The sequence below is a fragment of the Dromiciops gliroides genome, chromosome 2 (assembly GCF_019393635.1).
Source record: "Dromiciops gliroides isolate mDroGli1 chromosome 2, mDroGli1.pri, whole genome shotgun sequence".
NCBI lineage: Eukaryota > Metazoa > Chordata > Mammalia > Microbiotheria > Microbiotheriidae > Dromiciops > Dromiciops gliroides.
Window position 1 is genome coordinate 656,787,382 of NC_057862.1, and position 16,682 is coordinate 656,804,063.

At 45.0% G+C, this 16,682-nt stretch overlaps 1 protein-coding gene across 1 annotated transcript in view; it reads left to right on the forward strand.

Moving 5' to 3' along the window:
• The window catches only part of LOC122739900 (ATP-dependent RNA helicase DDX19B-like), a 31,764-nt gene extending 15,686 nt beyond the window's left edge, over positions 1-16,078 (forward strand). Inside the window, exons 5-12 of the mRNA XM_043981626.1 lie at positions 2,033-2,125; positions 4,536-4,638; positions 5,171-5,285; positions 7,988-8,165; positions 8,944-9,181; positions 9,777-9,939; positions 10,583-10,774; positions 11,165-16,078. Coding sequence (XP_043837561.1) covers positions 2,033-2,125; positions 4,536-4,638; positions 5,171-5,285; positions 7,988-8,165; positions 8,944-9,181; positions 9,777-9,939; positions 10,583-10,774; positions 11,165-11,226 — 1,144 coding nt within the window. The 3' untranslated portion in view covers positions 11,227-16,078. The remainder of the gene's footprint in view (positions 1-2,032; positions 2,126-4,535; positions 4,639-5,170; positions 5,286-7,987; positions 8,166-8,943; positions 9,182-9,776; positions 9,940-10,582; positions 10,775-11,164) is intronic.
• Positions 16,079-16,682: the final 604 nt, after the last annotated feature.

Sequence of the window (16,682 nt, forward strand, 5' to 3'; positions counted from 1 at the left end):
AGTCTGCTCAGATTTGTCTGTTTCATTGCTGCTTTTCAGGAACTGGACAAGACATTCTCATTGATTCCTGCACCTGTTTGATTTCTTTTTTGAAAGAATGAATTCTTATATAATATTGACATAATGTGGTCTCCTTGAAAGACAGATTCTCTTGTGTTTGACTCTAGTGAACAGCCAGATGGTACAACATTGAACCTATATTTGATAATGGACTTGGTTTGTTTTTTGTGTCAAATCTATAATTTATTGTGTCAAAGGAAAGTGGCGAATCAGTGGGAGCACTCTGAGTAGCTGAGTCTTCATTAGATGCCTCCTCCAAGTAGCCTTGGCAGCAGATTCAGAAACAGGGGCTTTGTGGTCCTCTGCTTTCAAAGGAAGGACATAGAAAGGTTATGCTTGGAGAGTATTTTGTGTTTGTGAACTGGAGTCTGCAGGCAAAAAGTGCTCTTAGGAAGCCTGTTGAATTACAAGCTCAGGGTGTAGGCAGAAAATTATTTAGGGAAAAAATACACACTTGCTAAATTGAGTTGATTTTTGGTTATTAAATAGTTAAAGGCACTAACCAACTAGCCAGTCTAGCTAAAAGAGCAGCCTTGAATGATATTAGAAATCTAGCTGCCTACTCTCTTGTCATTTCTTTTTCTTTGCCTTGAGATTTTGTGAATAGCAATTACACCTTTGTGAAGTCAATTGATGATCAAGTCAATGTTTTTGGTACTGTGCTCTTAATTTTAGCCACAGACTGTCTGAGACAGTTTACTGATATTGCTTATCCTTTCTGTTTTGTGAAAGGATTAGACAATATTCTCTCCCAAGCAACTGCCAACTTACATTTTATAGTAAGCAGGGAACAAAAGGTGGAACTCCCAGCAGAGGAGAACCATAGGTATGCAGTTTGTTTAGTGTTTGGCTAGCATACAATCAGAAAAAATACTTTTGTGGATCTAATCACTCCCTGGATTGTGGGTTAAACTTAAATTCAAGTTATTCCAGCATATTCAAAAGTTAAACTTCTTTTTAATGCAGCAGGTATTCTTGAACCATGAAGTTCAAGTAGAATTGCTTGAATCATTGAACATTAGAAAAACATCATGTAATTTTTTTTTTTAAGTATAAATTGCAACTTCCACTCCACAGTCTTTGAAGCAGGAACTGAAGACAGTGACCTCTAGTCTGTTGGGGCTCAGGAAGGGATTTCTGACTACCTTCTCATTCCCTAGGCCAATCCCATACTGTCTTTCAAATGGGCTCAGGGCAGAGGGCCTTGGTGGCCATAAAGGCTGCCACAGCCCCAGGAGGCTGCCTGAGGTCCCACTGCCACCCTTACTCCCCTTTCAGTCTGATCAAAGGTGAACAAAGATATTCTTTTCTTAATTAAAGTGAGCAAAGACATCATCTTAGTTTGGTCACCATTGACAAGAATGGTTCTCTTTTAGAGAATGAAGATTCCTCCCTGAAATCGTCTCCTCCTCAAGGAAGGGAGATCAGGTCTTTGATTCAAGTGAGACCTAGGACTTGAGACTAGGTCGCTGTCATTGTCAAACTTCTTAAACTTTCACAACCCAACTTGGGCCTTCATGTTATGTGCTTCCCCACCCCTGACCTACATCGGATTCTGTTAAGTGTCTGTACTGAGAGTAATCACAACCGAACTCCTGTGCTGTAAACTTAAGTTCTTTTTATCATAAGAAACAACTTCTATTTAAATAAGTTTTTTCAGTTGTCTGCTATGAATCACTTGATAATCATAACTCCTGCAGTTTTCAAAAAAGATTCAACATCGAGGCCTGGCCTGATTTGTGGCTGGATGGAAGTTTGTGTTGTTCTCAGAAAGATAGTTATTCTGAATCTTCTAAGTTAAAGAAGCCATCGAAGATAGAAATTGTGAGAAAAGGTGCTGGTGTTGATGTCCTGGAGAAGTGTCTGGTTGATAGCACTGGGGGCCACTCTTTGCTAGATGGGAAGTAGACTGAATTATCACTTACCTACTGTGTTTTGGGATGATCAGCCAATTTCATTCTGTTCCATCCAGGAAACCACAGCTTCTGCAAGGGGTCTATGCTATGGGCTTTAACCGGCCATCTAAGATACAAGAGACCGCACTACCCATGATGCTTGCTGAACCGTATGTATCCACACAGTTGAGTCCTTTCCTGAGGTAGCTTTAAGTCTTCGCAGTTGCAGGCTATTTTGAGTAGTCTGGTTTAGCTGCTATCATTTTCAAGATCGTAGATTAGTATTATTACAAACATTCCTCCAAGAAGACCAGAGACTTAATGTATCTCTTGTATGAAGTATTTTTAATACATTATTTACCTGAAATATTTAACATTGACTTTTATTAAAATTTACACTATTGTGGCAGCTAGGTGGCTCAGTGGATAGAGCACCGGCCCTGGGGTCAGGAGTACCTGAGTTCAAATCTGGCCTCAGACACTTAACACTTACTAGCTGTGTGACCCTGGGCAAGTCACTTAACCCCAATCGCCTCACTAAAAAAAACAAAACAAAACAAAAGAAAAACCTACACTATTAATGAAACTATGAGTATCTGTTATAGAAATAGGGGCTAGTTAGAGTGCAATCCAGGAATCTGAGATCTGTGGTAGAGATGCAGATCATGGCATAGGAAGTAGAGAGGCAGCATCTCAGGATCACTGGTGGCTCCTATACACCAGTTCTAGAATGTAGAGAACTAAAATGACAGTTTAAGAAATTTTCAAAGAAAGCTTTCTTGAATTGGTGAACTAGGCAGCAGTAACACACAAGTAGAACCCAGCACTGAATGTGACCAGACACCTGAGTTCTGACACTGTCACAACAGGGAAGAAAAGCCAGGCATCCAGGACAGTTCTGGGAGCTGGCCCAAGCCATAGAGGATGAGAGCCAAATGTACTGTCAACAAAATCACAGGCTGGGTCATCTAACAGACAGAGCTCTGTGCTTGAAGGGTGCAAGGGATGAGACAGAAATATTTGAAAGATGTCTTGGGAGAACAGTCAGAACTCTCACTCCCAATTAGGTATTTCAAGTAGTTCCTCCTGCTCAAACACAGAAAAATCCATTGCTAACAAAAAGAAGAACCCTCAGAATAGCATATTGGCTAAGTCACCAGATGTTTCAGAAGTTTTCAGAGAAATGGAAAAAAAAGACAGAAAATGAAAGGAGAGAGGGAGCTAGGGCAGGGGAATCCCAAAGCACAGCTCCATGGGAGTTTCATTGATAAAGGGAAACTCCAGGGGAAAGAATCTGCCGTGGTAGTAATAAAATGCAGAAGAGTCTTCTTTAGAATAGGCTCACTGAGGTAATATTGGCTTAATCACAAGAATCACAGTGTGAAAAATACACACTTGAAAATTAATGGTCTAAACTCTACTAAAATGACAAACAACAAAGAAATGAGTTTAAAACAATTCATCAATATGCTATTTATAAGAAACACATTTCATCCAGAAACATTTAAGTATATTTCAAAGAAAGGATATTTAAATTTAAAGTATCAGTTTTAAATATATACCCACCCATCATTCTGTAGTAAAACACAGAGAAATACCTCAGTCTTGCAAGAAAAAATGGCTTCTTGCTATTTCCTAATGAAGAAGTAGGAAATGTTAACACCTCATTATAATTACATGATAAATTTAACAATGGAGAAGAATGAGTGCATATATTATAGAGTTGAGGAAAGTAGTAAGCAAGAACTAATAGACATGGATAGAAACAACTAGGAAAAGAGAAGCTCTAAACATAGTCACATTACATGAAACTGTAATGATTCAGAGACAACATATAGGATTTAAAGTCTGTAACTGAAGGAGTACCAAAAAGCAGACTTATTCCACAGTCACGAATGTGGGTAAGTCAATAAGATCTAGCAGGGGATTAGAGGGATGTAAAGATTTTGGAAAGCAGCCTTGCATTATATACAACAAGAAGTCCAAAGGTGCTCATAGGTCTTGTCCCCACAATTCTATTACTAGGGCCATATTTGTAAAAAGCAAAACAAACAACAACAAAAAAACAAAACTAAAAAAAGGACCTAGCTGCACAAAAATTTTTTAAACCCACACAACTGGAAAATATCTATGCCAATAGCTGGAGAATGACTGAATAAATTATGGTTAATTGATGGGTTAGAATATTGTAGCTCCAGATTGACATGAAATAATACAAAGTCGATCAGAAGACCGGAATTATAGAGAGAATCCTAGTTTTTGTGTTGAAGAGAAAGCCAAAGGTAACAACTTCAGACAGACCTGAGAAGGGACATAAGAACTTGGGTATTTTTATTTGTTGTCCATTCATTTGTTCTAACTGTGTTAGATATTGGGGGGTTCATGTAAGATTTTATTTCCCATTTTTTTCTGTTTGATCATTTGTCTAAGTTTATGAGGAAAAAACTAAAAAAGAAAGAAAAGTAATTTTGCTCCAGAGTTGGTATTTAAACTTACCTTCACATCAGTCCATGAACTTAGGCTGTCAGGCATTTTGAAAACAAACTTGATTTTTGAGATTGCTGCTCTGTCCTGGTACAGCCCACAGAACCTGATTGCCCAGTCTCAGTCTGGTACCGGTAAAACAGCGGCCTTTGTCCTGGCTATGCTCAGCCACGTGGAACCACTGAACAGATACCCCCAGGTAAGGGTGGGTGGGTGAGGGTCCCCTGCCTGGTGCACCATTGGAGAGCCAATGAAAAGCTAGCAAGGCCTTGGAGGGAAGGGGGAGCTTCCAACTGGAATCTCAAGGCCTTCTTTGTTCCAGCAGATTTGAGCAGTTCTTTGAGGCCCAAGCTTTGATCATATTAGAAAGGCTTTAGTTTGTCTAGCTACACCTGGGTCCATCTCTGAAAAGCAGCATTTGCCCAAGTCAGGGCACCTGTGCAGAGGCACCATAATGCTGAGGTTGCCAGCCACTATGGGACAGCCAAAAGATGTCCATGAGGAGTATTGTAATTGAAAGATGAGGGTGGGGGGCAGGGGGGAATCTGTCCCTTGCCCTTCATTGCATATGTTGCTGGGGTTATGGAAAAGTAAAAATCCCTCTGTCCCCGTGTGCCCCAGCTCCTGGAAACAGGTATTTCAGTTCTGCTTTGTACTAAACAGTAGGAAGCTTCCTTCCTAGTGGCCATGCCCAGAAAGGCCTCAAGTATCCTTTGCTTTTTCCTTTTCAGTGTTTGTGCCTCTCACCCACTTATGAGCTGGCTCTTCAGACGGGAAAGGTGATTGAGCAGATGGGCAAATTTTATCCAGACCTTAAGCTGGCCTATGCTGTTCGAGGCAACAAGTGTGAGTCTCTTTCCTAAAGGCTACTAGATTGAGGGGGGGGGGGGGGATGGTTTGAATTGAGGGACATTGGACGCAGATGCTGGTGAGACCCACAAATGTCAGTCTTGAAAAGAGGCCGTCAGTCTGGAGTGACTTGCACTTTGGATGAAAGAAAAGAAACACTCAGAAATCCTCTGGAAGGGGCTTGTGAAACATTCAAAGTGTTGTCAGTAACTGAGGCAGTGCTCTTCAGTGGAGTAGGAATTGACATTTTTATTGCTTATTTTTACTTTTTGAGCAGGTGTTAGAATGTTATGAGGCTAGACACAGAAACTTCCAGGATTGTTCAAAAAAGTTTGTTTCCAAAAGTTTGGGGAATACTGTAAAATGCTGTTTGCTTCAAATCCCTCTCCTCAGTTTAACAGCTGCACAAAGTAATGCCCTGGTTCTTTGGCCCACAAAGGACAATCAGACTCTAGTTGTTTTCTTCAAAAAGAATCTTGGCTGAAGTGGTCAGGAAATATTAATTGAGAAAGGTAATACCTGAGCTAGTTCTGGAAAGTTGGGTAGGATTTGTCTGGACAGGCAGGAAGGAGAAGGGCATTTTAGGCCAAAGAAATGACAGGTCAGAGAGGCAGCACTTGGAGAGCAGACCTGCAGTTGCTATAGGAGACAGAAGGAAGCTGTGGCAGATTGTTCTTTCTTGTGTTTTTTTTTAATTCTTGCTTTCTTTTTTTTTGTTATTTTACCTTCCTGCCAGAGAGGCACATGACATAGTGGATAGAAAACCAGTCTGGAAACCAGGAAGACTCCACTGGCTGCATGACCCTGGGCAAGTCATTTAACATTTGAAGGGAAGGTGCCCCCAGGATTGGTAGAAGGAGTTTCCCTACCTAAAGTTCCCTATTCTTTGTTGTTGTTGTTTTGTTTTTTTGTGGGGCAGTGAGGGTTAAGTGACTTGACCAGGGTCACACAGCTAGTAAGTGTCAAGTGTCTGAGGCAAGACTCGAACTCAGGTCCTCCTGAATCCAGGGCCAGTACTCTATTCACTGTGCCACCTAGCTGCCCCTGAAGTTCCCTATTCTAATGATGCCACAAATTGTAATCTCTGTTGCCTGTGCTCTTGCTCAGTAAACGCCATTGGTTTCTTGTTAGCGCTAAGATCCAGGGCATTTAAAGCTCTTCAGCATTTGGTGCCTTTCTCCCTTGCCCTTCTTTGTATCCATCCCTGTCTTCCTTGCATTCTGCACATCAGACACCATGCTGTCTCCAGCACCACTCTCCAACCCTTGGTGCCTTTGATCTGGCGCTCTCCTTCCTAATCTCCACTCTATAGAATCCCTCATTTCTTTCAAGGCTGAGCTTTGGAGCTCACAAAACTGCTATCTCCCAGAGAGATTTTCTCTTGTCCATCTTATGTTCTAAAGGAAGACATAAGTTCCCTAAAGGCAGGGAATGTGTCACCAATCAAGACATCAGCCATGTCTAATAGGATATGTGATACTCCACACCTGTTATCTCTTACCTCCCACACCTGTTATCTCTTACCTCCCAAAAGGACCCAGGGAGATGCATTTCCTTGGCGCCAAGCTGGGTCATTGCCCCTAGATTTTAAATTTAATTTTGGATTTTGGGTTCTTTCTATTTAGGTTGGCTATTTTGGTGTTTTCTGTTTTTCCTTTGTTTACTCTGCTGCTCTGAATTCTTTGCAAGTTTTCAGTGTTTCTTACAACCCAGTAATGTCCTCTTACGCTCCTGTTCCCTAGTACATGCCAAGCCCTGAGCTGAGCTTTGGGAACACAACTACAAGCAAAAGAAAGCTCTTGTCCCCACAGAGCTTCTGTTGGAATGGGGGGGAAGACAGTCCCTCATTGGGAGCTAAAAACCTGAGCGGTGGGAGTGGGGAATGGAGGTAGCTGGCCTGGGCCGAGGTTTTGGGGTCTCAGAGGAACAGAGCTGACAGCAGAATGGAGGCTGGAGGCTCCCAGAAGAGTGTCATCCATGGGAGCTAGCCTGGCCTGGTAGAAGGCTTGTGCAGGCAACTGAGGGAAGGTCCAGGACCAGACAGCAGAGTAGGCCCGAGTGTCAGCACACATGCAGGAAGGGCTTTCTTTCTAGGTCTGTGCTAGGACCAGATGTGTTCCTGTCAGTCTTGGTGCACATGGAGCCTCTTGGTTTTTTGGGGGTTCCTTGGAGCATCTGCCTGGCAGTGGAACTTGGGGCCACTTGAGTCCATTTTTCCCTCAAGCAGCATAACTCCAGATTGCTTTTCAGAATGGCTGAACCTCTTACAAACTCTTCATTGCTGTCAGAATTGACAGTCTGGCAAGGGACATGGAAAGCTGAGTGTGGAAGCAGTGTGCCCAGGGGGTTGGAGGCATGTCTGACAGGAAGTAGCCAGGGCCTCAGGTGGGATGGTGGTGGTAAAGAGGAGGGTGAGGAGTACCTGCCAAGAATGAAGTGCCAGCATGTGGAGGCTGGCTCTGGAGGCCAAAGGAGGAGCCACAGGGCAGTTTTGCCTCTTAGGTTTCTGTCTGTGGATTTAAAAGCCAGCACGAAACTCTAGGCTTCCCATCAGTGGGTTTTCCTTTGTCTTCTCTTTGCCTGGGCTCCTTCTGGGGTCCTATGATCATTCTGTGGGACCAGGGGGATGAGGCAGATGAGAAGCTCAGAAACTCTTTGACCCCAAGCAATCTCATGCTGAGCTGGTTTTGCTTCAACAGTGGAAAGAGGTCAGAAGATCAGTGAGCAGATTGTAATTGGCACCCCTGGCACCGTTCTGGATTGGTGCTCCAAGCTGAAATTCATTGACCCCAAAAAGATCAAGGTGTTTGTTCTGGACGAAGCTGATGTGATGATTGCTACCCAAGGCCATCAGGATCAGAGCATCCGCATCCAGAGGTACAAGGTGCCGCGGGGGTGGGGCAGGGAATCTTCCCAGAGGAAACCAGCTCTCCTCCCAAGCTTCCTTCTCTGGCCTAGGGCCTTGAAGCTGAAAACTGTGCTGTTGATCCAAGAGGAGGGCCCCTTACTGAGGGAGGCCAGAGCAGTTCCCTGCATGGCACTACAGACTGCAGCTTGTCTTCCTTGGCAGTGTCTTAGCTGTGATAGCTGCTGAAGACATAGTGACAGAATGAGGGACTCTTGACCCCATCTCAGTCTGTGTGGTGGTGGCTTTAGGACTGTCACCACAATAGAAGGATTCCATAGCAATGCAGGGATTGGTTTATCCTGTCTGGCCCAGAGGTTCACTTCTTTGATGATTTGTCCCCTGCAACTGACAGCTCAGGCTGCCCACTCTGTCAGCCCTTCCCCTCCCAACTGACCATTCTGGAGCATGTGCTATCATAGCAGGAGGAGGAGGAGAATCTTCCCTGGGTGGGTGCTTGGGTAAAAGGTGCTGCTGGCAACAGCTTGACCATGCCCTGGAGAGGGGGTGATGGGCTTTGTGTTCCCTTGAAACCAGTTTGTCATTATTTACAGCCATAGGTCCATAGACATTGAAGTGGCTTGTTGATACTCCATTTCCTCTCATTCTGTCCTGTTCCATGTTTCTAGGTACAGGGTGATGGAGGGTATATCCTCAAGCCTCAGGGCCCTTCATTGACCTAGGAAGGCAGTGCATTCTGTAACCTTCCAGTTCAAAATTCTGATTGGTGCACATGGGCTTGCCTTTTAGGATGCTGCCTAAGGATTGTCAGATGCTGCTTTTCTCTGCCACCTTCGAGGATTCCGTGTGGAGGTTTGCTCAGAGAGTTGTCCCAGACCCCAACATCATCAAACTGAAGCGAGAAGAGGAAACTTTAGATACCATTAAGCAGTATTACGTTTTGTGCAGTGACAGGGATGAGAAGTTCCAGGCCCTCTGTAATCTGTACGGGGCCATCACCATTGCACAAGCTGTGATCTTCTGTCATGTGAGTAGCACCGGGCAGGGTGCAGGGGTAACCCCAAGTAGGAAAAAATGGTTTAGCTGGAGATTCATTGAGTTACCAAATAAGTGTAGCTGATGAGGACAGAAAGGAAGGAAGGTTCCAGGGGCCATTAGCCAGCCCCCAGGGGTATCACTGACCCGGAAGGGGGCTGGGGGGAGAGACATTTTGAGCAGAAGCAGGAACAGCGCAACCTGACTGGTCTTTGTCATGAATAGTACTTGGGTTAATATTACAAAGCCTCAGGCTTGCATGAAGTCCAGGTCTCCTTAATGTGGTTGTCCCATTGCCCAGTGCAGCAGGAGCCATCCATACTTGCTCAGGCTATGCAGTTCCTCTTTGGGTTTCCTGTCAGTCCTCCAAAGAGGATCTAGCCAGTGTCCTGGAGGGCTTCCCTCATTCTTTCAGCGTGTCCTTGAGGAAAAGGTCCTAAGTGCCCCAGTGAGAAAAATGGGGAAACTTCTTGAAAGGTTTCAGAAACTTGACTCTTAGCTCTTTAATGGGAGGATGAAGTCTTCATTTAAGCTAACAATTGAAACCACTTTCTAGTCTCTTCATTTGATCAGTCTTTTTCTTCCAGACCCGCAAAACAGCTGGTTGGCTGGCAGCTGAACTATCCAAAGAAGGCCACCAGGTCGCGCTCCTGAGTGGCGAGATGATGGTGGAACAGAGAGCTGCTGTGATTGAGCGTTTCCGGGAGGGCAAGGAGAAAGTGTTGGTGACCACCAATGTGTGTGCTCGAGGTGAGGAGAGGCTGCCCCACGGGGATACCTGGGGGCTTAGGAAGGAGCAGGAGGGAGGCTGTGATGCTCTTTCTGGCCTCTATCAGCAGCTCCCTCTGCCTTGGCAGAAATGGTCTCCTGGGCATTGGGTTGCCCTCCATGGCACTGCTGAGCATGTGGCCATTTCCCCAGGCTACCAGGGTGACATCTGTGCCTCCAGGTGGTCTCCATGCTGCTTTGTCTGGGGAATAGTCTGTTCTTGCATGCCCTGGAGTTCTCCTGATCTCAGGCTGTAGGAGAGGAGAACTTGCTCAGCTCCCAGAGCCAGGCTCATGTTGGCTACTCATTTGCTTCAGTGGCTCCAGGATGTGGCTGTGGCAGATTGATGGCATCAGGCAGTTTGAAGTGGAACTGCCTCTCATCTAGACCTTTCTCCAGCTGGGTTTGGGAGGACTCTTGGACTCCTTCAAAGCAGAGATTCATTTTGGGTGGGTCTGATCCTTTGAGCAGTGTCCATTCAGGTCGTCCTGTTTTCTACCCCTAGGGCCCCCATCCTGTTGTGTGGGTAGCAGCTGCTGGTGCTAGACTCTGATAGATTTGGCTGTTGGTATCAGTGTGTTTTTGTCTGCTTTCCCCATCTCCCCTCCATCTTCCTGCCCTGTAGGTATTGATGTAGAACAGGTGTCTGTGGTTATCAACTTTGACCTGCCAGTGGACAAGGATGGGAATCCAGACAATGAGACCTACCTCCATCGGATTGGGCGCACGGGGCGCTTTGGCAAGCGAGGCCTGGCCGTGAACATGGTGGACAGCAAGCACAGCATGAACGTTCTCAATAAGATCCAAGAACATTTCAGTGAGTGTCCCAGAGCATCTGCCCTCTGTGGCCCATTGGCTGTTAAGTGGGGTAGCCCAGGGCTCTTAGTAAGGGCCTGGGTCCCTCATCTGCCATCTCCCTCCTTGTTAGGGAAATAGGCATGGGAGAGAAGAGCAGGATCCACTCTGTTGTCCCTGGGCCTAAACTCTCACACAGGAATGTCCAGGGTGCCACATGATATTTGATGCCAGGCTCAGTTACCTTAAGGCTTTATCGGTCCAATGAGCAAGGAGCCCTCTTTGTCAGTACTTGTTTATTTCTTGATGGCAAAGCAGAGTTTTGTAGATTGTCCTCATGTTCCAGTCATAGCTGAACTAGCCTCTCCAAGGCGGCCCTATTTTGATTCTCTCTGGTTTATTGTCTTTGCAGATAAGAAGATAGAGAGATTGGACACCGATGATTTGGATGAGATTGAGAAAATAACCAACTGAAACTCCTTGTCTAGAGTTGACCCACACCCTCCAGATGTGTTATCTCCAGCTCCATTTGGACTGTTTTTCAAATTGACACATTTCTTAGCCAGTCACAAAAAAGGACTAAGGGGGGGAATAAATAGAAATTACCTACCTCATTTCAAATTATGTTTGGACTTAACAAAGAAAAATTGTGAAAATAATGGGGGGGAGGTAGAAAGAGGAAAAAAGTGTTTACCTGAAGTTTTCAGATTAGGTGTAAATGGACAGAAAATGCCTTTTGAACAAATCTATTTTAAACACAAAAAAAGCCAATGTGTTACCATCTTAATGGTCTACTCCAGGAACTGTCACATCTGGATCATTTGGCTTCCAGTATTCACTGTGGTAGCATCTGGTTCTGTTCTCCCAAAGTGAAACAAGTACATCCTACAGTGCCAGCCAATTTACAGGAAACTGCAAGGGGGACAGAGCTGAGGTGACAATGGGAAGGAGGGGCAGAGCTCAGAAGGGCCTCCTGGACAGCTTCCAAGCCAAAAGGGAGTGGGGAAAGTTCGCAGCTGGGATGGAGCAGCTCCTTCCTCCCTGACCCCCACAGCTTGAAGACATTGTGTTCTTTCTTATGAAAAGAGCCCACCAGATATCCAAGGGGGCTCCACTTCTGGATGGAGCTGGCTTCCAAGATGTGCCAGTATCGATTCAATAACATCATTGTCATGGAATCACTTACTGTGTGGTCCCCAGCATGCCGAGGACCGACAGGAAATGCCGCATAGACCTGGGGCTTTCCACTGGAAGGACCGAAGGCAGCAGATCTCTGCCTCTGTGACTTGAAGAGAGGAGACCCTCAAGAGGGACAGAGAAGGAGGATCTTCTCCCCTATAGCAATGTTGGCAGCTTCATGCCTTCATTGTCCTGGCAATGTGGCCTCATTCTCCCTTTGAAAGTCATGTCAAGTCTGGACAAATCACTTCAGGACCCCAATGGTTGTACTGAAGAAAGGCTTCTATCTTCTGTAACAATAGAAGTGGCTGGGCCAGCGAGTATAGCAAGAGACTGTGTCCTCCACCCTCTGCACAGGGACCTCCACTTCCCTGACTAGCCCTGTCTGTCTCCTGGCTGTAGGGTGGCCGTGGGTGAATTCCCATGTGCTCTCTGGTTCAGAAGGTTCCCAGACCATCTCTGGGCTCTCCTTGGTATCCAGATGGAAGACAGCACCCTGCTAGGGAGGTGCTGAAGACATAGAAAAGTGGGAGCAGTGGGACAGATTCCTGAGGCCACTGTGAGCGACTGTGACTTCTCCCATACCCAGGATAGGATAACACAGCCAACATAATTCCTCCTTAGGACCTTGGAGAAGAAATGATCAACTACCTGGGGAAAACCTAGCCCAGACCCAGAGGTTTTTGTGGGTGGTGGGGTTCCACATTCCACAACCAAACAGCTGCTCTTCAAGGGAAATAACCCAACTACAGCAATCACTTGGCCTGTTTAAATCATACCTAAGAGAAGACTTGACCACCACCTCCCCTGTCTTTGGTTTCTCCTGCCAGCATGGGACATGGGCGGGTAGAATGTCCAAAGTCTGGTCCCCAGAGTATGTGTTGGTTCATGTGGGTGTTGATGGGAACCATGTGTATGAAGTGGTTTGACTAATGGGACCTACCTGTCCTTAAGCCTGTTTGTGCACCCAATGTAGGAGTTAGGACCTGTAATAGGTAGAAGCCAAATGGATCTTCTTTTGGGTTTCTGTCTGTCAGCTCCTTGCTTTCAGCTCCCTGGGGCTTTGCTGGAGATCAGGGGTGGGCAAGAGCCATTATGGACCATCTCTGCTTCTAGGAAAGCCTGTGGCATAAGGCAGTGGGCAACAAGGATGCTATTTCCTGGGCACTTTGGCTGGAAGAAGCAGCGTTGATGTCTCCTAGCCCAGGCTACTGAGTTGGAAGCGTTGGTTTCTATTTGGGGAGTGGGCATCTTGGGCTCTTTCACCAGACTGGCTGTCCTTTGGTGGGAGTTTTAATGAGATAATAGATATGGTGTCAATCAGTCAAAAAGTCTTTGACAACTTGAGGGTCACCTATTGATTATTGTAGATCTACTTTCTACTTGTGTGAATAGATTGTGAAAATCTTGTCACTAAATTATTCATCTAGTTTTCTAGTAGTGAAATTACGAATCTGTAGTAATTGAGTGTTTTGATCACCTTCCATCAATGTGAACTGTTGTTCACATTGTCTGGGGGATTAGGAGGTAGGATGCAAGAAGGACATTTGCTGTCCTTTGCCTCAAGCACTTGAGGATCTTGTTAAAGACAATTCTTGCATCCATGAAACAACCAAACCAAGGACTTTTTTTCTTGAGTGTGTGTTCTCTCCCCTCTTTATGTCCTTTCTCCCTTCCCTTGCACCCCCTGGCCAAAACCTCACACCTTCTGACCTGTGTCTCATCCCTCATGTTTTCAGAGGTGCTTTACAACCTACAAATGACCATTCCTGACGTCACCCCAACACGGCTCTTGTTTGGTAGTCCAGGTGCTAGGCTTTGAGGCAGATAATAAAATAACTAAAACAGGATTGGCTTCTGACCTTGTAGGACAGGATACAGAATGGAAAAATGACCATTTGGGTCACCATGTTGCCCATCTCCCCAAAAGGAAGTTTCATAGGGTCCTGGCATTTACAGCCTAAAAACACCTTGCAGATCACTTTCAACACCCTTACTTTACAGATGAGGAAGGTCAGGACCAGAGAGAGGAATTGATATGTTCAAGAAGTGAAATTGGTCTCTTTAGAAAATACATGTGTAATACAGCTGCGGTCAAGGGGAAAAGAACTTATAATAATAGGCCCTTCAGGATTTCTTCAACGCAGATGTAAAAAGTATGGCCAGTATTTGGACCAAGATTCTACAACTGAATAGTAGTAAGAAAAGAGTAAAGCACCACAAGATAACATAAGACGGCACAACTATCTTGAATAAGGTTATTTGTTGTTTGAAATTGGTTCTCTTCCATGCATTCACTTTCAGTAGGGTCACATTTTAAAGGGCTAAGAACTTGGTGGCTATGGGAGATCTGGAGGAACAAAAAGACTTGTTAACATCTCAAACTGCTCCACTTGGATGACTCCTTATTCCAGTGTCCTGAACTAAAACAGTGCTGTAAAGAATGCTCAGCCTCATTGTAGGGTACACACAGGTGCTCACAGTGGGTCAGGGCATGGGGATCTCTGCAGGATGGAGTTGCTGGAGATAGGTTAGTAAGCTGGTCCAACTTGGTAGAGTGTTGTCTGGACAAAGATGCTGGCCTAGGTCTTTCCACTCTCTTCCCCCAACTGAAAGTGTCTTTTCCTTTCTCATAGTTCTTAGCACTTGAGCACTCCTGTGTACTTGATGAGAACACAGTATTTACCATCAGAAAACCTGGCTTCAAATGATAGCTTGCCTCAGGCTGGTCATTTAACCTCAGGATTGTTTCCTTACTTTTCCAGGGAGGGATTGCATTAGATAGTCTCTGTGTATTGTTTCCCTTTTAAATTCTTGGCCCATTTTGCCTGTTACTATTGGAATATGTGTTCTTCCTCCTAGATTATAAATTTTGTGTGGGCAGAGAGGAGGATATTTGTCATTCTCCTCAATACCTATCACCTAGTGACTTAATACAGAGTTCTAAAACTGAACCTGCATGCTACGTGGACAGGGAAGACACCAGTCCAAATGCAAACTCCAGTGTGTTTTAAGGTCTGGTGGATAATTAAGGGTAGGTTAATTATTGGAATCACTGAATGCCAGAAAAAGGGATAGGGAGTCTGTGGGGGCCATGAATGGCTGACAGAAATGTTGGGGGAGCAATCTTGACTGGGGAGGCTATGCATGAAGGAACAAGACGGAAGGGAAGGAGACAAATAAGAGGGTAACTGTCATCTAGTCCTGAAGGGCTGAGTATCTATCTAAGCTTGAGTTTTATTCATGAGAGGAGAATTGCTAAGGAAATGTTGATAGGACCTGACAATTTTGTTTCTTAGCTTACTGGCTTCTTCTATGGGGACCAGGACACACACAGATACTAGGCAGAGCAAACTTACCATGAAGGACTTTGGATTGGAAGAGGAGATAGTTTAGATCTCATGTGCTCCATTGCCAGAGATCTTGGCCCAGGCATCAGGAGGAGCATCTGACAATGGTGCAGCTGAGATCCCCTTACTTCCCATCAGAGGGACCTCCTATTGGATTTAGATAATGGTCTCTTCTCTTCCATGTGTGATCCCCCACCATTTCCCCCTGATCTCCAGATAGATGACAACTCACAATTTGTAGCATATCTTGGTTTAAACTGTCAAGAGGAAGACAGGTAAAATGAGGACATGAAAGCCAGAATGTAGGGACCCAGCCAGGACCTGTAGCAGCTAAGGTGAATGCCTTGTGAGTTTTTAAAAGATAATGCCTTTACTTGAAAGTTCCTATCCCATTGAGAATTGGAAGGTTGTGGAAGGTTGAAAACTGCAGAGATGGGCAATAAAATTAGAGGTGTCCACATGGGGAGAAATGATGTGCCCATTAAGCATGGCCTTGGGAGGGAGGATTATTCGATGTCTCTATTTGGGATACAGAGTGTTGGGGTATAGGGAATTGCCTATAGCATATCTGTTAAATGCTGGCTCATTTGCTGTGTTGGTTAAAGAGATAGCAATGGAAGTGATCCACTGGTAGTGATGTGGGGATGTGAGGGGAGGTGTATTTGACTCTCCATGGTCTGTAATATTCAAGGAAGGAAGAGTGGAAGCTATCCCCTGGGGATGACATAGGTAAGTGTTTTGCGCTACCTCTTCATACTGTTGGTAAAGAAGTATAACAATAAAATGGATCTCCTGGAGATGGTGTGAAGATGTTCTTGGCTAACTCTTCATTGTCATGGCCAAAGGAGGAAAGGGATCCCCAGGACACAAACGGGGGGGAGGTGTTCTCAGCCATCAATTCATTGTGTTAGTCAAAGGGATAATAGTGAAAGGATCCCCTGGGGATGATCTTGTAGATGGTTCTCTGCTGTCTTTTAATTAACGTTGGTAACGGTTGGTAGAAAGGGTCTCCTGATGTTTATCTTAGAGGATATTCTCATCTGTCTCTTGCTCAATGTCAGGAAGCACCTTTACCTGGCATAGGATGATCTGGGGTTGATGTTGGGGTGTGGGGTGATATCCTTCTGGGTCCTGTGACTTAATTTATAAATAAAAGAACTTGTCCAGAGTCTGGCCTAACAGTGGACATGGAGGTATGTGCTCTTGGGTCATGCCTTTTGTGAGGATGACAATGGGACTTTGAGTTCATGGGATACCTCCTGAAATAAACCCCTGGGTATTATCAGCTACCTTCTAATTCTGCCCATTTGTAAAAAGGGCAATGGTGTTCTCGGTGCCCTGGGGTTGATTTTGGGGGGTGGTCTTACCTCCCTCTTCATCACTATTATGTTAAGAGCATTA